The sequence below is a fragment of the Leopardus geoffroyi genome, chromosome D2 (assembly GCF_018350155.1).
Source record: "Leopardus geoffroyi isolate Oge1 chromosome D2, O.geoffroyi_Oge1_pat1.0, whole genome shotgun sequence".
Lineage (NCBI taxonomy): Eukaryota > Metazoa > Chordata > Mammalia > Carnivora > Felidae > Leopardus > Leopardus geoffroyi.
Genome location: NC_059334.1, coordinates 12,841,257 through 12,868,001, shown reverse-complemented (window position 1 = coordinate 12,868,001; position 26,745 = coordinate 12,841,257). Strand labels below are relative to the sequence as shown.

At 47.7% G+C, this 26,745-nt stretch overlaps 1 protein-coding gene across 1 annotated transcript in view; it reads right to left on the bottom strand.

Annotated features, from left to right (window-relative positions):
• The window catches only part of NID1 (nidogen 1), an 83,818-nt gene that overhangs the window by 9,519 nt on the left and 47,554 nt on the right, over window positions 1–26,745 (bottom strand). Inside the window, exons 10-15 of the mRNA XM_045437276.1 lie at window positions 24,367–24,492; window positions 18,218–18,367; window positions 16,403–16,525; window positions 6,789–7,007; window positions 4,464–4,636; window positions 930–1,056 (exon numbers count right to left, since the gene is read on the bottom strand). Coding sequence (XP_045293232.1) covers window positions 930–1,056; window positions 4,464–4,636; window positions 6,789–7,007; window positions 16,403–16,525; window positions 18,218–18,367; window positions 24,367–24,492 — 918 coding nt within the window. The remainder of the gene's footprint in view (window positions 1–929; window positions 1,057–4,463; window positions 4,637–6,788; window positions 7,008–16,402; window positions 16,526–18,217; window positions 18,368–24,366; window positions 24,493–26,745) is intronic.

Genomic DNA, 26,745 nt, shown 5'->3' with positions numbered 1-26,745 from the left:
GCAACATGTAATATTTGACCTTTTCAGTAAAGGTGAATTTGTACAGACCCTTGGATTTTGGCTGTAATGGTCTTTAATCTTGATGAAACATATCCACATAAACTAGTCATGACTTGTTGAATGTAGGCATTACAATAACGCATAGAGTTCTTGACCTTAATCAACCTCTATAAGTTAAGGAATTGAGGTTAAATGCTGAGGGGGAGGCTGTGCCAAAGCGTCGTGCACCTCATTACCAGTAATGCAACTGAAATTTGCATTACCAGTAATGCAACTTGAAATTTGAGTCTATGGAAGCCCAGCCTGATTTGCTGCACTCCTCTGACACAGGCAATCAGAACAGGTGCCAGTGGAGCTAAGGTAGAAAAGACATCTCCCCACCACCACCACGATGTCACAGGTTGAAGTGACAACTTTTGACTTGAAAACTGTCTTGGGAATAGACAACTATCAGGGACAACATTTGCCAATATGCTTGTAACCCTCCCAACTTTATGATCATCTGCCTGTTGCCTTTGGGGAAATCCCAGTGGAGCATACCATGGGGCAGGCATTCTGAGAATCAAGTCCAGGCTCAACAGGCAGAGGAGAAATGCATATCCAAAGTGGATGGTGGAGTTTGGCCCTTACTGTTCATTAAAACTGGGCACATAAGCTTTTAGAGAAAGGCGTGGGCACTTACCTGTTTTAATTTTATTCATCTTAGGCCAGCCACAAGTCCCAGCTAAGGTGTTCACGATTTAACAGTAAGTCCTTGGAGGACTTTCCAGAGAAGGCTGGAAAGGGTGGCGTTGAGGCCAAGGACCCAGTCAGCCTCAAATCACCATATCCTGTATGCAATCATACGCCCACTCCTCTGCTCTCTCCCAGGAACCCTTTGGGCTTCCAGAAGCCAAACCAAGAAGGAAGAATGGTATTTGCTTGCCCACCTTGCCGAATGATGGTGGTTGGCTCTCCGCCATGCAGACTGGCTCTCCCAATGGAAGGCTCACTGATGTCGGTCCAGTAAACCATCTTGTCCACACAGTCGAAGGCCAGGCCAATGATGACTTTATCCTGGAAGTGCAGACCAGCCATAAGAGTGGCCCACTCACTAGCATTTGAGTGACCAGTGATGGTGGGAATCTCCCGTGTGCTTCCTGGCATCCAGACACCTTTATTTTATGAAAGGTCTTCAAGTCTTTAGTCCATTTAAAAATGTTTATTACTGAGCTGTAGAAGTTCTTTATATAGTTCAGCTAAAAACTTCTGTCGTGTGTGTGTGTGTGTGTGTGTGTGTGTGTGTGTGTCTGTATTTCCACTCATTATGTAGTTTTTTTCAGTTTCTTTTTGTTGTTGTTTTGGGTTTTTTCTTAATGGTGTTTTTAACAAAGCACAAGTTTTAAGTATTAAGTTCAATTCATGATTGCTTCTCTTATACTTTTTCTACATCATCTAAGCAACCTTTGCCTGCCTAAAGATCATTTTTTAAAAAGACAAATATTGGAAAGGAAGAGGTAAAACCACTCTAAGACAACTTGATTGTTTCTGTAGAAAATCCCAGGGAATCTATAGAACTATTATAACTACCAATTGAATCCAGCCAGGTTGCAGGTACAAGGGCAATATAAAATGGTGTTTCTACATACTAGCACAAAATAAAAAATTTAAGAGAGTAATGTTTAAAATAACATTCAAAACAAAGTATTTAAGAACAAATATTTTTACATGTGTACGATTCTACACTAAACGCTATAACACATCACAAAGTGAAATTAAAGAAGACCCAAATAAATGAAGAGATAAATTAGTTGAATAGATTGTAACATTTAATATTGCTAAGATATCAATTTCCCCTAAATAGAGTTAAAGATTCAATGCCATCTGTATCAAAATCCCAGTAGGCTTTATTTTTTCCTTTGGTAGAATCTTACAAGCTTACTCTAAAATGTCTATGGCAATGCAAAGTGAGGCAAAGCAAATATATGAAGAACTCCTACAACTCAGTAACAACAAATGACTCAATTACAAAATAGGCAAAGGATATGAATAGACATTTTTCCAAAGAAGATACACAGATGGTCCATAAGTGCGTGAGAAGATTCAGGTATCGCTTGTTGGAGAAACACAAATCAAAACCACGACGAGGTAGCACTTCACACATATTAGGATGACTAGCATTAATAATTAAAAATCATAAGTATCAACAAGGATTTCGAGAAATTGGGATCTTTGTACCACGCTCGCGGGAATGCAAAATGGTGCAGCTAAGGAAAACAGTATGGCAAGTTTCTCAAAATATAAAGAAAACATACACAGAATTACCATAATCTAATCATAGGAAATTCCAGGTCTGGTTCATCCTTAAAAAAAGTGAAAGCAAGGACGTGAACAGACGTTGGTGCATACATCCCCGCAGCAGCAATATTCCCAAATGTCCATCGAAGGATGAACAGGTAAACAAAATGTGGTAAATCTATACAACGAAATATTATCCAGCGTAAGAAGGAAGGAAAAGTCTGGCACAGGCTACAGCATGGATGAACCTTGAGGCCATGATGCTAAGTCAAGTAAGCCCCTTCCAAAAGGATAAATACCAGATGGTTCCAAATATATAAGGCACCCGGAGGAGTCAAATCCATAGAGACAGGAAGCAGACTAGAGGTTGCCAGGGGCTGGGGAAGGAGGGAGTTATTATCTAACGGGGACCGAGTTTCTGTTTGGGATGATGAAAACAGTTCTGGAGATGGATGGTGGTGACAGTCACACCATCATTGAGAAGTGGTTAGAAATGGTAAAAACAGGGGCGCCTGGGCAGCTCAGTCGGTTAAGCGTCCAACTTCGGCTCATGTCATGATCTCGCACTTTGTGAGTTTGAGCCCCGTGTCGGGCTCTGTGCTGACAGCTCGGAGCCTGGAGCCTGCTTCTCTCCCTCTGTCTCTGCCTCTCCTCTGCTCACACTCTATCTCTCTCTCTCTCAAAAGTAAATAAAGAGTTTTTTAAAAATTTTAAAATGGTAACAATACACAAGACACAAAATAAAAGAACAGTGAGTATCTCTCCTATTGTATCAGTGCCCTCCCCTCCACCGGCCCACCTCAATTTCCTGCTTTTCACAGCCTCCCTTGACATTTAACCTCTTCCCTTCATCGTGGGCGACAATGATTTTTACAGGGAACCCAGCCCACTCCCGCTACGTGAGCGTGTGCTTGAGAGGACACAAAATGAGAATGATGCTCACCCTCAAAGGGATTTGTGTGTCAGTGAGGCAACAGGACAATACAAAAGTCACTTATTTGTTCGGCAGGTATGTTCTGAGTGCCAAGCACTGTTTTGGCTCTAACACCGCTGTGAAACAAATACCTCCATGAAACAGGTGGATGGTTTCTGGTCTGGCATGCTTATATTCCTAGCGGGAATAGATACATCGGATACGGAACATATACACTGACACATAATGTATCAAGTAGTATTGAGTGCTATGGTGAACACAAAGCAGGATAAGGGGGCAGAGAGCAGTGTGGCCAGGGTGGCCAGGTCAGGCCTCTCAGAGAGGTGATGTGGCAACAGAAATCTGAGTGAGGCGAGGCAGTGCACTGCAGAAGGGTCTGGGAGGGAGAGGACTCCAGGCAGGTGCAAAGGTCCTGAGGTGGGAATGTGCATGGTGTGTTGAGGACCAGCCAGAGGGTCAGAGAGCTGAAGCTGGAGAGTGGGGGGGATAGTGGCAGGAAATGGGATGGAGGAGGTGGCCAGAGGACAAAGGAAGAACTGGATTCATTCTGTGTGAAGGAAGAGCCCGTCAGAGGGTTTTGTGCAGGAGAAGAACACGAATCCAATTGAGGCTAGTTAGAAGGGGATTTGAAAAGCGTCTTCACTCCTTACAGAACCTGAGGGCCGCCCCCCCTTCCGCCCCACTGCTCTGGCAACCCTGACCCAATCCCGCCGGAAGCCCCCAGGTCTCAGGTCTGGGTTCTTGGCGAGAGGGGGTCAGGATCACAGATGAAACAGAACAGCTTTTCAGAAGCGTCCAACCCCTAACAGACAAAAATTCCCCAACTCGCAGAATGCATCTTTGATGCTTTGAAAAGCTCTAAGCCGAAGCTGTTACTGCCTCGGGGCAGATTTGAGGATCCTGAGGTGATGGTCTGGCAAACACGAGCCACTGTACTGAGCAGGAAGGGCAAGGTCAGACCTGGGAGACGCACACAGACCAGATCTGCCAACTCGTGTGATGCCCCCCCCAAGGGGTCAGACACCACAGTGGCCTCTCCATGGCCTTCCCGATTCTGCTCCTGCCCTCCCAGCTACACAGGCGGCTCGGGAACACAGTGGCCCCGTCTAGAGACGGACACCTGCGGTCACGTGGAATCAAGAGGCTCCTGCGTCCAGGGGTCAAGCCCCGGTACTGGTCTAACTACACCCTGCTTGTTTTTCCGGGTCGCTGAAGCAGAAGCTGTCACCAAGTGCACTAAGCCAGCACTCACCGGGGCATGAAGCAGCGTCTTGGCTTCTGACTTCTGCATGGTGCTTCCTTCCAGGGGGAGGCGCTCTATCTTCCCGGTCTGAGCAAAGAGTAAGTGAGTCCCAGGTGGCAGAGGGATCACAGCAGTGGGGACAGAGGGTCCGTGGTGAATCGGGGGGGCCACTGTACTCAGACCTAGGTGGCAGGAGATGTCAATGAGCAAGGCCTATGTGCAGGAGGAGTGCACACAAACACACACACGGGGTCACGCCAGCTTCGTGGCACCACAGGCGCACAGCTACTCAATGCCCATTTGTATCTAAAAGCACAAGTTGCAGAAAGACCTCAGTCAAAGGGCATTTGTGAGGAAGAGGAGGTGGGGCATGAGTCTGCCATTAAAGGTCACTTGAAAAAAAATGGCCTGGACTTCCCCGAAATAGAAATAGAAATAATGCGACCATTCACGTCCTGCTTTGGGCACGGGCCGCGGCAGTGAACCAAAACAGCCCCTGGAAAGCCCTGCCCGCAGGGAGCTCACTTCCCAGTGGCAGGCACTAAGTTTCCCAATGCTGGGGGGACTAGCAGGAAAGCAGCCCTACGCATCCTGTCCCCGTGATGGGCGAGGGTCACACCCACTGCCGTGCGGGAACACGCCCCTTCTGGGCTTTCAGGGACAGAACGAGGATCAGAGACTAATTCACCCCCAGGTTCCGCCTCGCCTCCTAAATGCTGACCCCGATGCCCAGCACGACGCCCCGGCTCCCCTGACGACAGAGTGTCCCAAGAAGGGTGAGGGGCACAGAGTGGGGGTCAGGAAGCCTGGGTCCCAGACCCAGCCCTCCATTCCCTTGCTGTGTGGATGAGTCATGGCTCTTCCTGGGCTTTGTCTCCTGCTCTCTGAAGAGCGAGGGCTGGACCCGGTCGTCACTGGGGCCATTTCCACGTCTTACTCCTTGTGCCCAGTCAGTGACATAAACCCATCTGGCTGACGTCTTTACTCTCTCTGGAGTTCATCCCTCGTCTCCAAACTCACTGCCAGCCCCTGAGGTCCGTTCCCTCGAAGCTTCTCACCTGGATTAGTTTTCAGCACCTGGACGGCCCCTCCCCTCCCCCAGGGGCCTCTTACTCTTCTCTCGGCTTCCACGGTCCAACCAGCAATCCATCTAAAACCTACATCTGGTGGCATCAATGCCTGCTCAAGACCTTCCCCAGCTCCCAGCTGCCCTCGTGATCAACCCCAGGCCCCTCTGCTGGGCATCTCAGATCCTCACCTCGACTCCCCTCCCACAGGACAGACACCCCTGCAATGTCTGTGAGCTCTCAGCCTGCTCCTGCTGCCTGGAATCGGCCTCTCAACCCCAGCCCCTCCCCCCCAATAACTTGGTTCACACCATCTGCTCTGGAAAGCCTTCCCCAACTAGCCCCCCATGCCCACAGAAGCCAGGGACACCCTCCTCTGGGTCTCCCGCCCCCCCCCCCCTCACAGAGCTCCTCTCCCTGCCCTGCACCTGTTCACCTGTCCTCTGACCTTCTGGGTGCCACACTGTGACTCCCCCTTCTGGACCCCCAGCACTGACCCCAGCATCTGAAGCTCAGTGAATGTTGGTCGGATGGATTAATGACCACTTCCTGCTCACTTAGCAGCCTCTTAGCAGCTTCCGGAAAATATCTGGTAGGGAGTCAATCCCTGATTAATAGCTGTATGGAGAATGGAGATTCAAGGACTGACTGCATCTGATTTTGGTAACTTGTGACAGCTACCATTTCCTACGTTTGAGACAGAGGCAGGATTTTAGAGCCGGGATCCATCCAAGAGACTGTTCTGCTCCTCTGCTGGGTGGAGGCTGAGGAAGCCGAGACTGAGGCCATTCGGGTCCCGAGCCGCACAGCCCCGCTGGGCTGCACACAGGCCCCTACCCCCTGCCCAGCGCCTCCCAGGGAAGGGCTTCGGTCGGCCTCTCCCAGGCCTTCAATGTCCCAACACCACAAACACTGGAAAGCCAGGCCACCACTGCAGGGACTGTGCCCCAGGGGACCCACAGCCCACGCACCCTCTGCTACCAACCGAGAATCACTGCGGCCAGTCCCGCTGGCATCTGTACAGAACAGGTCTGCACAGGAAAGGAGAACGGATATGAGGAGGGAGGGAGGAAGGACGGAGAGATGGAGAGTAGGGTTCATGCGAGGGAGACGGAGAAGAGGGGTGCAGAGGGCACACACAAAGTGCCACCTGCGTCCTGGGCAAGGCCCCCGGTGACGCTCACGGGCACTGGACCCCCGGTGACGCTCACGGTCCCCCAGGCCCTTCTCAGACACAAGCCCAGCACGGCGCTGCCCTCGGACTTACAGGGGGGCCTCATCCCGGGCCTGGTCCTGGTGCCCTCCAGCTCACGGCCGTCGCGATCCACGCACCAGCAGTAGCCGGTGCTGCCGTGGCACTGGGTGGGCACGTAGTGTCCGTGCTCGTCACACTCGGGGACGAACAGACCTGGCCGTGGTGGGTCCGCTGCCCCCGCCGCCCCGAGGATGTGTTCTCGCTCCAGCTGGCACCGCGTTTTCTCCATTTCTACGACAGAGACAAACGGAGGGAGACGGTCAGCTGTGTCATCGGTCGGTGCTCACCAGCCATGGCTGCGGGACACCCACGCTGGACTCGGGCCCCCGGAGGCTGCCCGCTCATCACTGGGTTTTGTTTTGTTCATTTTCTAAAACGTAAACTATCATCCTGGTTGAGGGATTTGACAGTCAAGATTACGTTTGCGTATTCTTTTGTCTGCTAAGCACTTTTTGGTTTCAGTTTGTAACAACCGAGGCAGAACGAACACGCCATAAAATTATTTCAAAGTGAGCGATTCCATGGCATTTCGTGTAGTCACGGTGAGAGGCAACCGCCACCTCTACCGAATTCTGATCCACTGTCCTCAGCTCCATAGGAAACCGTATACCTAGAAGCAGAGCACTGCTCTCTGTTTCCCCCTCCTCCCAGCCCCCGGCAGCCAGCAACCTCCTTCTGTCTCCATGGATGGCCTCTCCTGGACACGTCCTATAACTGGGATCATATCACACGTGGCCTGTTGTGCCTGGCTGCTCTCCCTCGGCACAATGTCTTCGGGGCTCATTCACCCTGTAGCATCCGTCAGTATGCCATCCTTTTTGATGGCTGAATACTATTCCACAGGGTGGTTACGCCACATTGGCTTGTCCATTCATCACCGGATGGACATCGCTGAAATTTGCTTTGGGAAACGTTGCTTCTCTGAAATTTGTCCTTTTTATCATGTCAAGCTTCTTGATTATCCACGTTGAGTCGAGGTCAAAGATTTGGGGAGACCAAACACCACAGGGCACATTTTCCAACAACTGTGTTTCATTTTAACGATGAGCTCATGTTTGGCATGAAACATGGCCTCTTAGCCTTGCAACTCAGATCCCCACGTAGGGAAATACTTCTAGATCTTTGGGAATCGCCGATAAGAAGCTATGGCCTGGAACCAACAACTTCCCAATACACAGAGTTCTAGCTCATTCCGAAGCAGCTGGAGTCCGGCCACCACAAGGGCCAGGCCAGCACCGCCCTCAGCCCTACAGTCTCCACCACACGAGCGATGCCCAGCCACCAGCAACGCTGACTGCTGACAGCCACCCTCCGGCCAAACCCAACTATGTCGGCTGCCTCTGTTTTCCAGGCCTTTCCATGTGCTGTGCGTGGTGGGACACTTCCTCCCTGACCCTGCTTTCCCTTCCTCCCAGTTCCTCCCAGTTACTTCTCCCAGGAAGCCTTGCCAGGCCCTCCAGGGCTGGGTCCTGTGTGCCTCCATAGCTCCCGGGGGGCCTGGGCTCACCTGCCCTGGAGCTGCGTCACACTGACAATGACACTGACTCTGTTCCTCGTTTGTCTCCCCAAGCGGATTCTACTGCATCATCCCTCACCTCCACTCAGGAAGCACCTGACAAGGGAAGAGCTCAAGGGGCTCACGGTCCAGAGGTGAGGGGACAAGAAAACACACTGTTACACTCTGTCCTGACAGAAGAGCCCAGGACAGGCCAGATCCACAGAAGACATCTCCTCCATGGGTCTCAAGGGCAAAGGGGTACCAAGGTGCTGTTTTGGTTTGTTTTTGTTTTTAAAGAGAGAGAGAGAGAATGAGAGCAAAAGGCAGAGCGAGAGAGAGAAAGAATCTTAAGCAGGCTCCACACTCAGCACAGAGCTGGATGCGGGGCTCAATCCCACAGCCCTGGGATCATGACCTGAGCTGAAATCAAGAGTCCAGGCGCCCCCAAAGTGCTGTTTTTTTTAAATGTATATTTATTTATTTTTAATTTTTTTACATTTATTTATTTTTGAGAGACAGAGACAGAGCATGAGCGGGTGAGGGGCAGACAGAGAGGAAGACACAGAATCCGAAGCAGGCTCCAGGCTCTGAGCAAGCTGTCCGCACAGAGCCTGACGCAGGGCTCGAACCCACAAACCGTGAGATCATGACTTGAGCCGAAGTCAAACACTCAACTGACTGAGCCACCCGGGTGCCTCCAAAGTGCTGTTTTTTTTTTTTTTTTAATGTTTATTTATTTTTGAGAGAGAGCGAGAGCATGAGCGAGGAGGGTCAGAGAGAGAGAGGAAGAGAGAATCCCAAGCAGGCTCTGCACTGGGGCTCAATCTCAGGAACCGAGAGCTCGTGACCTGGGCCAAAATCAAGAGTCAGAAGCTTAACTGACTGAGCCACCCAGGTGCCCCTCAAATGTTCATTTGTGACCGTGTCTATACGTGGCCTTCGCGGTGACATTCAGCACGCATCCTGCCAATAAATGTTTAAAGTACCTTTGTCTATGTTGCCAGGTCTCATGTTAGCCTGCCTCATGTGGTTGTTCCCTTGATCGGAAGAGTGAAGGTGCCTGGAAAGTGTGTGTTAAACCTGGCAAGGGAAAAGTGGGTATTGCTTTCCCTTTTAGCCCTAGGGACTAATATTAAAAAAAAAAAAAAATGATGTAGGAAGAGCCAAACACAGATGCAACTAAGCCATGCGGTTGGGAATAAAATGTTGGGTCCTGTTCACTCTTGGACATAGAACTTACTCACTTCCTCAATACCTCCCGTGCGCACAGGGTTTTTAGAATTCCCGTACAAGGGGTCTCCATTTACACGTGTTTCATTTAACTCTCTACTAGGATCCTATGCAACACGCAACTAACTGTATTTTTTTCCACCAAATGAGACCCAAGGCTCAGACTGGTGAAGGGCTCCCCGATCACAGCACGAGTAAGCGGCTCAGCTCAAGCTACAACGTGGGTCTTTGGATTCCTAGCCTAGCCCCCTGCCCCTCTGTACCCACAAGCCCAGTGCACATACACAATGGGTGGGTTGCGTCAACAGTCACATACACAAGTGAGCTTAATACGCTCATGAAATCATCTGTGGCCCACAGACTCCTCTTCCTTCCATCACCATCTGTGTTTGATGTTGCCCTTCCAACTTGAAACCACACTGGTGCTCTGCGTGCAATCAACCAAAGCAAACATCTGAGGAAGCAGAGGCAGCTCCATTCTACGAGGCTGACGGTTCTGCACGGACGTGGTGTTTGACCAACGTACAACATCTCAAGCGATCGGCAACTTACAGTGGAACTTTTAAGTGCTGTATCCTGAACTCATACAAAGGAGGGGAAAGCCCCAGTTGTGACTCAGGAGATGGAATTTCAAGTATGTTTATGGAAAGCTGTGATGTCGCTGGGTTTCTTGGGATGGCTTCTCAGCCTGGCCACCAGGCAGTGGGAGCTGCTCCAGGGACCCCAGCCCCCCATGGAGAATTTTCCACTGTGGGCAGGGTGAGGACGGGGTAATAACGATACATTTCCTGGCCCTGTTTCTGGCTGATAAAATGACCACTCAGGCAAGATTCCTTTCACTCATCTAGTCTGATCTGCGCGGGGGAGGAAGCAGTCAAGACCTGCTATTTATCCAGGGAAAAGCAGGAAGTCTGGGGTGACTTTCTCAAGGTTGGGGACAAAGAAAATGAGAGAAAAATGAAAGAGAAGGAGAAATAAGAAAAAAAGTACCTTTTTAACTTTCTTGACTTACATTTCATTCTCTCGCCTGATTACATTTCTTTCTCTGTGCTAATTCACATAGATAACTATTGCAGCCTCTGATATACTCCATGGGGCTGAGGAACTCATTTGGGGAGGCGCCATTTTTTTAGCCTCTTCCTGCCCCGTCTGCCCCCAAGAGGGGCTGGCTGCTCCTGGGGGCTCTTCCACACACGGAGACTTATTTATAATAAAAATAATCTAACCCAACACCAGAGACTTTAAGAACGTCTTTCTTTTGGGGCGCCTGGGTAGCTCAGTTGGTTGAGCATCTGACTCTTGATTTCGGCTCAGGTCATGATCTCACGGTTTGTACGTTCAAGCCCCGCATTGAACTCTGTGCGGATGGTGCAGATCCTGCTTGGGATTCTCTCTCCCTCTCTCTCTGCCCCTCCCCCACTTGCATGCTCGCTCTCTCTCTCTCTCTCTCTAACTAAATAAATAAACCTAAAAAAAAGAATTTCTTTTAAAAAGGGTTTTATTCGGGGCGCCTGGGTGGCTCGGTCGGTTAAGCGTCCGACTTCGGCTCAGGTCGCGATCTCGCGGTCCGTGAGTTCGAGCCCCGCGTTGGGCTCTGTGCTGACAGCTCAGAGCCTGCAGCCTGTTTCAGATTCTGTCTCCCTCTCTCTCTGCCCCTCCCCCATTCATGCTCTGCCTCTCTCTGTCTCAAAAATAAATAAACGTTAAAAATAAATCAATAAAAAGGGTTTTACTCAATTTTGAGAAAAATTGCTATAGAAAATTCTTTTATATAAAAAGTTCAAGGAACTTTTTTGTAAACCAAGAAATTACTCAGTCCTCATGTTCTTTGTTCATAAAACAAAGGAGATGAATTATAGAATTCTAGAGCTGCTTCTAGCTCTGACTGGGAAATGCAAGTTTTCTATCATAGGGTTTGATTGAAGTAAAGTGCACACTGAAACACAAACAACAAGACATATAAAAAATAAAACGTGTACATTAAGTTGTTCGTCAGCTTTCTTTCTCTTAAACTGTATTATCTCCTCGATGTTTTCATCTTCTCTTGCAGCCCTGCTTTCTGAACTCCTGAATTGCCTTTGTGTCTACAGTTGTGTGATGTGTCTCTAGGTGCGAGATGCTGGTAGGTGTGACGGGCGCCACACGTGAAGAGATGTGATCAAACATCCACAGGCTTGGCATTTGCCCTTAAGGACCAAGCTTTGCAACTCTAGCCCAGGACTTTGTATTATATATCTCTTGATCCGCTAAGAATCCGGTCTCCTACTTTCCAAAAATCTAGCCAATTACATTCCTCCAGACAGTCCTCAGGCAAGGTCATTGGCTCTGGTAGCCAGCCTCCAAGATGGCCCCCATCTCCCACCTCCTGGTAGTTTCACATTTAGGCAATTCCCTTTCAACACTGTTAGGGGGCTGACCTGTGACTAACAGTATCACCAGAAGGGACAGTGTGTCCCTTCCAAGATGAGGTTACAGAAGACCATGGCTTCCAGCTTGGGTGTTCTCTCTCTCATCACTTGGTCTGGAGGGAGCCAGCTGCTAGGTGTTGAAGTCACTGAGGCGCCCTATGAAGAGACCCAGGCTGTGAGGATGTGAAGTCCTCCGTACAACAATGCTTGAGGAACAGAGGCCTGTCAGCAACCACGGGGATCCTTCAGCCTCAGATGACCCTCAAAGACCACAACCCCAGCTAATCCCCAGACAACGACCTCATGAGAGACCCTGAAGCAAGACCACCCAGCTAAGCGGCTCCTGAATTCCTGACCCACAGAAACTGTGAGATAATAAAGACGTATTGTTTTAAGCTGTCGACCTTGAAGATCATTTGTTACATCACAATAGATAACTACAAAGGACTCTTCAACAATACGGGTCTGAACTGTGAATTTTTTTTTACCGAACAGAACTGTAAGTGTATTTATTCTTCCTTATGACTTTCTTCATGAAATTTTCTTTCTTCTCTCTTACTGCATTGTTAGAATACAGTATTTAATACATACCACATACAGACTATGTGTTAATTGACTGTTTATGTTATCGGTCAACAGTAGGCTCTTAGTAGTTAAGTTTTTGGGCAGTCAAAAGTTATATGTGGATTTTCAACTGTGTGGGGGCGTCAGTGCCCCTAACCCCCGTGTTGTTCAAGAGTCAACGGGACCATGGTGGCTTTCAAACTTTCTGGCCATGACCCACAGGAATACATTCCACTCAGCAACTCAATACACACATGTATACGCACACACACATACTCCTCCGTGCAGATACAAGCATCATTTCATGAAACAGTACTTTTTCCTACTATATATACTCTATATACTCTGATATCTTCTTGATTCTTGTTTTCGATTCCATTTCATTTAAAAGCAAATGGCGCTAGCGATCCATGGAACATACACAGGTTGTGAGCAAGAGTGCAGAAGCTTGGGGGAAACAAATCAGAATTTCTGGTCTTGCCTGTCACCAGTTGACAATGCAGAAGCTGTTGCCTCAACTGACTCACCCTCGAAGCCAGTTTAATTTTTTCAGCTAGTCCCTTCCGTATACAGTAGGTATCAAATTAAGTGCAGACTGTCCGACTCCCTGCACTTCATTGTGTTTGGCAACAGGCGTCCGGATGACATTAGTTTTCTCCCTGCTAATATTTCAGAAAGGATTTTAGTCAGCCATAATTTAGAAATATATGATGAAAACCTCAGTGTTCATATTCCAGCTGAAAAATACAAAGTCTGCTCTTGTGTAATCTCCACAATCCCAACTGCCTCCCTCCTACATGCAGGTAACCCCGTGCTCTCAGTTTTCATTTTTCATTCCTCTGTATGCATTTTGTAGATTTCCTACATATGTATACACACATAGGTCTATTTTCATACAGCGTTATATATTTTTTAAGTTTATTTATTTATTTTTGAGAGAGACAGAGACAGTGTGAGCAGGGGAGGGGCAGAGAAAGAGGGAGAGACAGAATCTGAAGCAGGCTCCGCACTGTCAGCGCAGAGCCCCACGCGGGGCTCGAGCTCACGAATAGTGGGATCATGGCCTGAGACAAAACCAAGAGTTGGATGCTCAACTGACTGAGCCACCCAGGCGCCCCAAACTTTTTAACATTCTTACATTGTTTACGTTTTTAACGTTTTACTCATTTTAATTGCTGCATATTATTTCATTGTATGAATTGTTCCAAAACTCCATTGGTCCATTCCTCCTACCAACAGTCATTTAGATTTCTTTTCTGTTACAAGCAATACTCGGTGAACATTGGTATGTATTTCTAGTGCACATTCTCTCTTGACTATTTAACTAGATGTTGAATTTCTTAGGAGAACAGGATGGAATACATAAACAACCCTAGCAGACTGTGCTCATTGGTTTTATCCTTGTCCCAGCTTCACATCCCAGCCTGCAGGGATGAATTCGTTTCTGTTTACTTAATAGAGCCTTAAAGAGGGGGCAAGGAGTGAGGTTAAAAACAAAAAACAAAACCAAGAGATGAAGACATCTGCTTCTTTTTGAACTGGTGATATGAAGCAAGCTTAAGGAAATAACGGGATGTCAGTGATTTTTAGTAGTTGCTGGAGAGTTGACTAAGATCATCACGAACTCTTCTCTATGTAATCTGCCTGTCAGAATCTATGGGCAGCACTAAGAGTTTTTACCCACAATTTCAGGAACAAAAAGTTGGCCCTGCCTCGGTTCATTCTGGCTGGGGTTGGCAAACAATTTCTCTCAAGGGCCAGGTAGTAAATATTTCAGGCTTTGCGTGCCTTATAATCTCTGTCACAACTACTGAACTCAGCCTTTGTAAGATTAAAGAAGCCACAGACTATACATAAACTAACAAGCATGGCTGTGTTCCAATAAAACTTTATTTATAAAAACAGGAGGTGGGCCAGATTTGACGTGTAAGTAGTGGTATGGCGGTACTTGTTCTAATCAGAAGGGAACAATGTAGATCAGAAATATGTACTATATACCCAAATTTTAACTTAATCTATGACTGTTTCCCCTTATAGTTGGACAACTATCCTAAAAACTGGGAACACCTAGTCCTGTTGAGAGTGGGGATAAATAAATACTTTTATATACTGCTGATAGGAGTGGAAACTGGTACATTCATTTGGTTCTTCAACAGTTATAAATCTGTGAGCACCATCATGGGCCACATGCTCCACGGGATACCGCCGGACATAAAAATAAAATGCATACGCACCCTACACTCACAGGCCAGTGAAGGAGACAGACATCGAAATTGCTATTAATTGCTTAAAAAGGTGGTGAAATGGGGGCTCTGGGTGGCTCAGCAGATTGAGCTTCTGGCTCTTGATTTCAGCTCAGGTCGTAATCTTGTGGTTCGAGCAGCGCAGAGCTTAATTGGGACTCTCTCTCTCCCTCTCTCTCTGCCCCTCCCCCACTCACGCTCTCAAAAATATATATATATTTTTAAAGGTGGTGAAATGGATATTTTGTTGAAACATTATATATTTGTGTATTTATATATATAACATATTGACAGTGGCATAACTATATCTGGCTACAAACAGTAGCAGTCATTAAAAATAAGTAACTACGTGACTCCAGTCTACTGTGTCAAATACATTCTTAATCTCATGACGGAATACCATGTGGTTTAGAGGACTGAATCCAGGCTTAAGCCCATCAGACAGACCTGGGTTTGAGTCTCAGTTCTAGCACTTACTACTGGTGGGACCTTGATTACGCCTTTATCTTGGTAAGCGTCAGCATTCTCTGCCAATGGGGATCGTAATAGTGTTTGCTCCAAAAGGACAACGGTGAACATTACATGCAAGAGTACGGGGGAAGCTTCTAGCACAGAGCAGGTTCTAACAAACAGCAGCCAATTACACGTATTCACGCGACAGCATCTGTCGAGTGCCTCCCACGTTCCCAGAATTGAGTCCAGATCCGGACCCAGGACTATCATTATTCTTATGGTCTAATGAGATGCCACCCAAGCCTTGGGTCAGCAGGTAACTTCAGCAGGTGCACAGTCCAGGTATATGTGGTAATACGGACAATTCTGTACAGTCCGTGGCCTCCACCTTTCCCCAGTGGTGGCCCTTCACACGTGCTCCCCACCTCCACCCTAGCTCTATTCCCCGTGACTCCTAGGAAGCTGGGATGGGTCAATTTTACGTGTGAACTTGACTGGGCCACAGGGTGGGGATATGCCAGATACGTGGGTGCCAGATATTTGGTCAAACATTCTAGGTGCTTCTGTGAGGATGTTTTGGATGAGATTTTACCTTCACAGACTGAGTAAAGCAGATGGCCTCAGCCAAACAGTGGAAGGCTAGGATAGAACAAAAAGGCTGGCCCTTCCCTGAGTAAGAGAGAATCCTTCCTTCCTAATGACTATGAACTGAGACACTGGTTTTTTCTCTGCCTTCAGTGTCAAATGGAAACATTAGCTGTCCCGGGTCTCCAGTTTGCTAACTGTAAATCTTGGGACTTGCAAGTCTTTATAATCATAAGAACCTCCCTTACAATACATTCCTTTATAAACAAACACAGATAGGCAGACAGACAGACACACACACACACACACACACACACACACACACACACACACTATTAGTTCTGTTTCTCTGGGGAACCCTAATCTAGAGCAGTTCTTACCTGAACTGCTTGCTCAAGTTACAAGGATGACACACTTTAGGTTGCCAGTACAGTTACGGTCTGTGTGGCATCCTCTGGAGTTGTGCAGTGCACAATCTGCATGCCCGTCCACTACAGCTGTGCTCTGATATCCCACCTTAACAACTCTTAGGACCCTCCATAGAGACTGCAACTTCCCCACTTCACCTCCTCTCCCAGGTTCAGGGACTCAGGATTCACGAATGTGGCAATGGCTTACCAACTCCAAACATCTCTGACACCTTACCTCCAGGCACACAATGGAAGCCGTCTCCACGATAGCCGGGTTTGCACTGACATGTGAAGGAGCCGGGAGTGTTGTAGCAGAAGGCATCGGGGTGACATTGGCTTGGCTGGCATTCATCCACATCTGCAAAAGAGCCACCAAGCCCAGGGACAATGACACTTGTTCTGGAATTCATAGTTTATACAATAATTTAAACCACTTCGTCAGCTCTAAAGGACTCTGTTTCTGATCTGGAAACAGTGATTTAAAGTTCACTAAACATTACTCATCAAAACACAATCTCCCTGGGGCACCTGGGTGGCTCAGTCTGTTAAGTGTCTGACTTTGGCTCAGGTCATGATCTCGAGGTCTGTGAGTTCGAGCCACACATCAGGCTCTGTGCCGACAGCTTGGATCCTGGAGCCTGCTTCAGATTCTGTGTCTCCCTCTCTCTGCCCTCCCCTGCTCATGCTCTGTCTCTCTCTCTCAAAAATAAACAAACATTTTTTAAAAAGCCACTAACTCCCCAATTTCTATCTTGTGTATTTGTAAAATGTGTTTCACTTTGATGATTAACATTTTCATGGAAAATTAAGCATGCAAAAGGAAAAAAAAAGGGAAGACTCTTTTGCATATTATATAAAATGATCCTTCTCACCACAAATGAGAGCTTCAAAAATGTCTGAGACTTTGGAGACATTATTAACCACTGACAGAAAAACCTTGGAGACAAGAAAAAATTCACATTTACTTTTCTTTCAGTAACAAAAAGTAAATATCCCAGGTATGCCTGGGTGACTCAGTCGGTTAAGTGTCCAACTCTTGATTTCAGCTCAGGTAATGATCTCACGATTCTTGAGTTCAAGCCCTGTGTCGGGCTCTGTGCTGAGGGTGGAGCCTACTTGGGATTCTCTCTTCCTCTGTCGCTGTCTCTGTCTCTCTCTCTCTTAAATAAACTTAAAAAAAAAAAAAAAGAAAGTACTGTATCTCAAGAATTATAATCTTAGAAAAGCTTGGACTTTTCAGAAATACTACATGGTATATTATTAAGTAACTTTGCAAATCAGGGGATCGGGGTACTTTTTTTTTACAGCTATCTTACCTAAAATCTTCTTTAAAAAGCATCTTGGCAGCCAACAATGGACTCACCTCATGTCTGAAAGAATTCTGTGGAGACATTTACTCTCCCAGACTCTGCAGTCATTTATTTAATAAGGGGACTTGGCTTTTTCTGGAGCAGAAGGTGAGAGCAGACCAGGAGAATGGCTATAGCTATGTTACTAAAGAAAAAGCTGGACCTCAAGTCCCCATGTACACAAGGATTATCTGCCTTTTTGGAAAAGACAATCTCCTCAGTTCCTACCAGATAGCAGGGGTCTAATTGTTGCTTAAGCGAGCAAGTCACAGAACAAAATAGTAGGGGGAGGCTGAGCGTCTTCTCCAGTGAGAACAGCTTCCAAAGGAAAATGCGTGGTTCACACTACCAGAGACAGACAAAATGCAGCCCATTTACCCAACAGAGTTGAAGGGGTAATTCTCAGGGTGCCTGGGTAGCTCAGTGGGTTGAGCGTCCAACTCTTGATTTCGGCTCAGGTCATGATCTCACAGTTCATGAGATTGAACCATGCCCTGGGCTCCGTGCTGACAGGGCGGAACCTGCTTGGGATTGTCTCTCTCCCCCTCTCTCTGCTCCTCCCCTGCACTCACTCTCTCTCAAAACAAATAAGCAAACTTAAAACAAAAAAGAATAGCTCTCTTAATTTCAGGATGAGTTGGTAATTAGCACATGGAATCTTTTCGGGTTACACAGGGAGAAAAATCAGAGGAACCACATACCTTGGCAGGCTCGGCCGTCCCCAGAGAAGCCCGGCAAACAGGAGCAGGTATAGGAGGACCCCCCCATGTAGATACACTGCGCCCGTTGTGGAATGTCACAGTCATGGAGGCCCGTCGTGCAGTAGTTGATGGGGCGCTGGTCCACGACGGCTACAAACAAAATGTTGACACGGTGTTTGGAGCGAGGCGTCTGGGTGGTCCCAGTGACCTTCTAAGTTCCCTCTGCATCAGTGGTTTAGTCCACTGAGGGGAATGTGCAAGAACCCCAGACCTCTAGGCATCTTGCCGGGCGTCATCCTCCGCTCTCCACTGGGTCATACCCATGGACTTCCTGTTGTCTGCCACCTGGATCCTGCCTCTGATGGTCCTTTGCACACGGACCCCATGGCTGCTCATCCAACCTGGTACTCACCCGCTCTGTCTCAGGCCACGCTCCATACCAGGTTCCCCCAAACCCAACTTCCCTTTCACCTGGAAGCGAGTTGGAACACCTGCAGGTGTATGTACACATCTCCCGTGGCAGCTCTGTCAGAGCATGTGAGGAGAAGGATCTGAGACTTCCCCACGGCGTCTTTCCCCTTGGCCCACTGGGCAGGAAGAACGCGGTTGAACGTGGCTGAAGTCAAAGTCACCCATTTCCCACGAAGGAAGGAGAAATCAATTTTCCCCGAGCCGTGAGACAGGTGTTATAGAAAGACGGTGGGCTTTGCGGGGGGAGGGTAGGCGTCCCTGGGTTTCTACCAGGTGCATGTGTGTCCGCCACATGGCTTTGGGGAGATCACATAATTTTTTCAGAGCCTCAAGTTCTTCCTCTGTAGGAATTACTTCCCGCATGCCAAGCACAAGGAGGCCCAGTAGATGGAACTCCTGTTTTCTAAAGGGTCCTGATGACAGAACTCATAGAACGAGGGCTCAGGAAGTAGGTGAGTGACACAGAGGCTAGCCAATAACACCCCACCTTGTTCTCTTCCCTCAAGTTGGAAGTCAAGGGCTGAGGTCTAGGGCATATTTTCAGTGGCTGGTTCAGGTTCTCTGGGGGTTCCCAAGGTACCAGTTAACTTCTGGTTTTAAAGCTCTAAGACCCAGGACAGAATCCTATCCCTCGAAATGGCAGAACAGAACCTCTCCTTCCCTCGAGGGGGCCCTCGGTGTCCGGATTATCCTACAGGAGGGCTTCTCCTCTTTCTCCTGAGTCTTCCCAAGACTGATTCCAGTTTTTCTGGTCTCATGTGCTTTGAGAGTAAGAACTCTGAGCACTGTCAGGGGATACAGAAAGGAGAGGATACTCTTCAAAGGTCTGTGGGAAACGAGAGGTTAGCAAAGTAGTGGCGGATGGAGAAGGTCTAGCCTGACTCCTGAAGTCAAGACTAAATCAACTCCCATGGGACAGGCACCATCAAACTGAGTCTTATGGGCCAAAGGGTTGCTGGATTTTAAATTACTGCTAGCGGTCCACAGATATGTCTGGAAAACAGTGACCTAGATGATACCTAACAAGTCCTAACACGTTCTGCTTCCTTGGACCCTCCTGCTGTCTATTCTTTTATTCTATTCTTTTCTCTAGGGTCCCCTCCCCACCCCAAAAAATCCTTCAGCTCCTGGTGTGAAAGGGGATGCTTTCAACAAATTAGGTTCCCCAAAAGGTAGGGAAAATACTGGCCGACAGAACAACCAGGAAATCAGCCTCACTCTGCTTTCCTTTCCCTCTTCCAAGAAATATTTATGTCATTTATAGTTTTTAAGCGATCCTTTTATAAATTACGTTTGCCCGGGGCCTCGTTTTGCTGCACCCTTCTCAACAGAGGGGAACCTTGGTGCAAGCACGTATGGGTTTCGGTGTTCTCTCCCAACCATCATCTTCACATATGTATGCGTTTCTATAATCTTCAAATCATTTCTAGAAAAAGGCAATTTATAACTGAATTTCCTTTTTAAAAAAATTTTTTTAATGTTTATTTTTGAGAGACAGAGACAGAGCGTGAATGGGGGAGGGGCAGAGAGAGAGAGAGGGAGACAGAATCCGAATCAGGCTCCAGGCTCCCAGCCGTCCGCACAGAGCCCGACGCAGGGCTTGAACTTACAGACGATGAGGTCATGACCTGAGCCAAAGTCAGACATTTAACCGACTGAGCCACCCAGGTGCCCCTTAATTTCTTAAATCTAGAAATTTAAGAAAATTGAATTTCTTAAATCTAGAAATTTAAGAAAATTGAATTTCTTAAGTCATGTTTTTTTCTTTATGGAAGACCATGTTTCCATGCCAAAGCAATTTTCTTCTTAAAGCGGTTTTAAAAGCTCCTTTCACGATTCCAAACGGTTTCATTCTACTTTTTTCATTTTAAAATAATGACACCACTTTAAAAAATGACACCAGGGTGCCTGGCTCTGCTTTCTGCAAAGGCCTTGACCTCGCAGAGCTGGTAACCTCTCTAGAACTCTGATCCTGCCCATTCAACTGATGGGCAGCTACAGGGTGGGATGGTGGGGCAAGTTTGGGAAGGAAAGAAAAATTGGGCCCAAATGGGAATTAAAAATGAACTATAGCTACAAGTAGATGGTACGTTGGGGTTGTACTTTACCAGCTCCTCCGTTTGGGAAGACAACCCTGGGAAAGGAAGGGGCCCTGACCTGGAATGAGCAGAGTAGGCTGGCTGGGGCTGAGCTGCTGCCACAACCCAACCCCGCCCCCTCCCGCTCCCCCCCTGGAGACACCTGCAGGCTGGCTCAGGCTGGAAATGAGGCAATGAGAGAGAAGGAAGAAGATGCTGGTAAGGGAGGGAAGGACAACTAAGGGAAAGAAGTCATGTGTTCAAAGGAGAACAAAGGGCAGGGTATAAAGAGCTCCAAGTGGGGTGGCCTCACACAGCCTCGAGTTACTTCCAGTTCTGAAAATAAGGTCACAAAAATGAAGGATTTGTAATAACTTTTCCTAGCAATATGACAGGCAAGGAGAGAGGAGATGGACAAAGGAAAAGAGGGGAAAGGCAAGGGAGAACGATGGGTGAGGGAAGGTTAAGCCTAAGCCTCAGCCTGGCCCTCTTCCTGCCCTGAAGGAGGGGCAGGTGCACGGGGCCATGCACTGGGCAAAGAAACCCACGCAAGGGGTCAACAGAACCTCAAGTTTCCCCACGTTCCACATGCAAAGCCACCTATCCTAGAACCGTGGCCACTCAGAGGGGCTATCTGTGTCTTCATGTCAAGGTGATTTATGGGCTGTTTCCTTCGTGTGAACATACTCTGCACATTCTTTTTCTCTTTTTTAATTTTTTAAACGTTTATTTTTGAGAGACAGAGAGAGTGTGAGTGGGGGAGGGGCAGAGAGAGAGGGAGACACAGAATCGGAAGCAGGCTCCAGGCTCTGAGCTGTCAGCACAGAGCCCGACGTGGGGCTCGAACCCACACACTGAAACGTCATGACCTGAGCCGAAGTCGGACGCTGAACCGACTGAGCCACCCAGGGGTCCCGTATTCTAATTCACTGCAAAAGTCTGCATGCCGTGGACAAGAGAAAGTCAAAGGTTTACAGAAAATGCCAAACACGGAAGTCCACGAAGCTGCCCCTCCCATAATGGATGCCAGTCCTCATGAAAAGTTCATTTCCTCCCGCCAGCTCATATCCACTGGGCATGGGCCCCAACCCCTCACAGCTGGCAGGGCACAGGACCAGCCTCCTCACCTGTCCAAATTCTTTTCTCTTCCTTCCTTGCTGTGACCAGGAGAAAACACTGCTTATTCCTTATTCCCAACCCAGGCTTCCAACCCAGGACACAGTTTTCATGAGGAATTCTGGGATAGGTGAAATGGCCATGAAATTATGCAGTGATGAGCCGGAGTGATTTGTTTGAATGCGTTTAGGCAGACCTGGTTTTACCCCCTGAGCCATCCCTCCATGCAGTGAGTCTCAAAGGAGCTGAGTAAGAGGGGTTAAGAGCCAAGTGGGATGGAATCGTGTGGGGCCTCCAGGCAGTGGGAGAGTCAGGAAACCTCACAATGCTGGGACCTGTGGAGCACAGTGATCTTCAGGTGGTTTTCACATTTGTTTCCAAGCAATGGGATCCACCATTCAAACAAAATCTCGCCCAGAATCTGATATGTAGAGAAATCAAAGGCTCGAGTTCGGGATGGAGGCCAAATCTGCCCAGGCTTCCCTGTGTCCTCACTGGCAGCTCCTGAGGCTTCTTCAAGGGCTCCAGGGGACACAGTGAACCCAGGATCCAGTCTGAGGAGTGGACGCCCAGAGACATTAAGTGTCTTCCTCAAAATCCGATGCCTTAGGAGTAGACATTTGCACCCCACCTGCCTTGCACCCTGCCCTATCCTCCAGTGAGTGTGCAGGGCAGGAATGGTCCGGCACAGAAACCCACGACATCACACCTCACAGCCATTGGTCCCACGACTGCACACTCCACCACCCAAGTCTGAGCCCAAATGTAATGTAAACGGTGCTGTCGTGAGAAGTAAACCTTGGAGGGGCGCCTGGGTGGCTCAGTCGGTTAACTGTCCGACTGGATTTCAGCTCAGGTCACGATCTCACAGTTCATGGGTTTGAGCCCTGCATTGTCTGCATGGACAGTGTGAAGCCTGGTTTGGATTCTCTCTCTCTCTCTCTCTCTCTCTCTCTCTCTCTCTCATAAACAAACATTTTTTTAAAAAAGAAAATAAACCTTTGAATCGCCTTCATCTCAAAAAGCATGGAAGTCAAGCCAAATACACAGAAATGGTTGTTCTCTATCGAACAAGAAAAAGAAGTAATCTTAGCAGCAGAGCTGAAATCTTCACTCTGTGCGAAGGGGACCGGCTTTTCTAAATCCACAGATGTTTGGGTCACATTCAAAATTTGAGAACTGCCTGTTCCCTCCCGCCCTCGAGACATCACCTCGCCCTGGGACCTTGGAGTCTCATCTGAGCTTCAAGACAGAGCAAACAGAAAGCACGCTAGGGTTTAGTGAACAGCAAGGAAGGGGCGATGAGACGGTTCACTGATGCCATAAAAGAAGAATCTGTTTTAAGTTGGGAAGAAATGTTGAGTTCAGATGGTCCATTCAGCATGCTGCCCTCCAGCCCTGGAAATCGCCACAAATCTTTGAACTTAAAATTCTTGGAACCAACAGGTCAAAGTGCGGCAGTAGGAAAAAAAAGGCGAAGAAATCTAAACAATCTGGGTCTTTGTGGTTGGCCTATCTCCATCACCACTAAAATTATTACCAACCTAAAGCATTATTAGCCCAATTAATAGCTTTAAGTCACTTGCTTTGACAAGGCTACTACTTGTGGCTTATAAATTCGAAAGCCATGCACAGAATGGTCCCAAATGGAATTTTATTTTATTTTTATTAAATTTTTTTTAACGTTTATTTATTTTGAGAGAGAGAGGGGGAGACACAGCATGAGTGGGGGAGGGGCAGAGAGAGAGGGAGACACAGAATCCGAAGCAGGCTCCAGGCTCTGAGCTGTCAGCACAGAGTCCGACACAGGGCTCGAATCCACAAACTGCGAGAACACGACCTGAGCTGAAGTCAGAGGCTGAACCGACTGAGCCACCCAGGTGCCCCCGAATTTTAGAGGTAAATCACGAAAAATTCCATCTAAAGCATCTGTCAGGTACTCCCTCCATATGAATTTCAAGACCACTGATTATGGGATGCCTGGGTGGCTCAGCTGGTTCAGCGTCCGACTCTTGGTTGCAGCTCAGATCATTATCTCACAGTTCGTGAGTTCAAGCCCTGCACTGGGCACTTGTCAGTATGGAGCCTGCTTGGGATTCTCTCTCTGCCTCTCTGTCTCTCTCTCTCTCTCAAAAATAACTAAACTTAATAAACAAACAAATGAAGAAACAAGTGTAATTGTTTTAACAGGTATTAAAACAATGAAAAGAAGTAAAAGGAAATTTATAAGAAGGAACGTAGTGCAAAAAAGCTTATCAAAGGTGAGGGGACACTATTACTATAGTGTACACAATAACACTGCTTATTTGTTATACGTATGACCCCCTGGGTAGTTGGGGGTAGGGAATGAAGTCTGATTCATCTTTGAAAACTGCTTCCCTCAACAACAGAAGCCAGCACTCGCCAACCCAGCCAGGACAATTACCTGGGGCAACACCTTCGCCGTATGAACAAACGTTTTGGAAAGTTACCTACAGAACTTACCCACACACGTCCCCTCCTCTGAAAACTGATAGCCTTCCACACACTCGCAGCGGAAGGTTCCAGGGTGGTTATTGCAGATCGCGTGGTTCCCACACACCGAGGGCTGTTCTGAACATTCATCGATATCTACAACAAATTTTTTCAACAGGCAGACTTTTAAAAACCACTTCTTCAAATATCACCAGGTATAATAAAATAGAAAGCATTTTGGCCCGTGAAGGGATCAATTTTGAAACAAACTGTTCTATATTCCAAAAGTAGCGTTAGTAAATAGTGGTTTTTTTCCTGGGCATAACTTTCGAGAGAGATCTCAAGGTCCTCCTGCTGTAAACGTGGGCTTCCCGTGCCTGTCCTGGGATTAGCTGCTGAGCCTGGAGTTCACCAACACCAGAATGGTACACACATGTCAGAAAGATGTGCGGACAAGTGTCCAGACCGTGAGTAAGCCTCCTAAGTTACTGAACATATGTAAATATATGCTCCTCAAAAATATTACCTTTCTCCAGTTACGGTTACAAAGCAAAGTCGAACAATGTAAAGCCTGACTGTCAATTTTTGAATGTTACCTAGAGCTTAATGCTCTAAAAGAAAAGCCGTTAACTCACAAGGTTGTAAATGAACTAGCCGGGTGATGTCCTCTTGCATGATGATACCAAAGCCATCACATGGGGTAAAGTAGAACCAAAAAAAGCATATGCTTTGGAGCTGGACGTACTGGGGTTCAAATCCTGCCTCCTTCAGTTACCAGCTTGTGTGCTCTTGGGCAAGTGGCTGACTAGTCAGCCTTAGCTTCCCCATTAGTAAATAAGCAAAGTGCTATTGACCTTGAGGGGTCCTTCTGAGGATGACACAAAATGGATGTAAGGCAGAGCAGCACCTAGGATTCTCAAGAAATGTAGCTATTATTCTAATTCTTAAGGATTCAACCTATACAACCAGCCATGGGGATGGATTTGGCCAATTCTAGGAACATGGCCTTCGCATGACCTCTAGGCATCGGGGTCCAATCTAGAGCTAATCCCACAGGAAGCCTGGTTGGCCCGGACAAGAAACCGAGCTAACCTGTCATGACCCTGGTTACCTGTCCACTGATGGGTTGAAATAAACACAATCACACAAGGTCTTTCCCATGCCAACCTCATTCTCAGAGGGTACACAGTTACTTCCGGCATTTGTAGAACTCAGACACATAGACAGATTTCATGATGGCTGAGAACAGACAAGTCTCCTCCCCCCCCCCCCCCCCAATGCCTTAAGGTGAATCTTTCACACTTGGGAGACAAAGCCTCATGCATCCACCACCTAGTCAGTCTCTTCACTGGTAAAACAAATGCCCCGCTGGCCTAGTGGACGTGGCACAAGATAAGCATCTTTGCCACACCATTCCCGTACCCACGCAAAACCCCAAAACAAATGGTAACAGCTTTTTGAAAATATACTGCAATGAACATTCCTGCGACACGTTTTAGATACAAGGTCTCACACAAGAGGACGGCTCCAGGCACAGCTGGAAGGTCACGGAACAAAGCCCCCTCCCCCAGCAGCCTCTTCCATGAGACTGGGGTGCGGGCGCGGGGATATTGAGCAAGCGTGGCCTCCACAGCTCTATCCACCAGCTGCTGCTCCAACAACACAGGAGAAAAAAAAAAAAAACCATTCCGGCTTCCACGGTCTCCGTGCGTAACCCTCAGAGGACACTCCCAGCACAGATGTCTGGACACCCTGTACAGACTGCAGGACTCCACGGCTTCAACGCGATTGCCAAAGCACAACGGCACAGAAGCAAAGCTTTTCAATCAAAGGGACAGAACAAAATCGCTGGGGGAAGTTTTCCAAGTTCCATTCGCCCCCGGAAGGTTTATGGCAGGGCAGCTGTGAGTTTCAAAAAAGCTACGTAAGTGATTAGGAGGGAGCTCAATCCCTCATGTCCTAGGTGCTACTGGCCAACAGGATGGGGGCGGGGCTCACGGGATGATGGAGGGGACAGTCCCCTGGCACAATCCACACCTCCATAAAAGTCTGCACATACAATCCAAGCAGGGTAACACTTTTTCTTTAGAGCAAGACTCTAGCAGTTTCCCCGCTAGAAGTGCACAGTCCTTAGAGTGTGGAAACTCTTCCTAATGTCTAATTTAAACCCATACCCCCCGCCTTCTGTAAATTGAGGCTAGGACTTTAATTCTTACTTTATTGGAAACAGTGCATTGGTGATAACTGTCCCTCCTAAAATCTCACAGTATCTGTTCAAAGTTTATTTTTCTTATTGTATTATCTGGTCAAACTCTTCTTTGGGAAGACATTTCCTCGCACACAGCTCATTCCCTAACCCGAAAGGAAAATGCTGGACTATTCCTGTAATCACTGCTTCCTTTTTTAGTT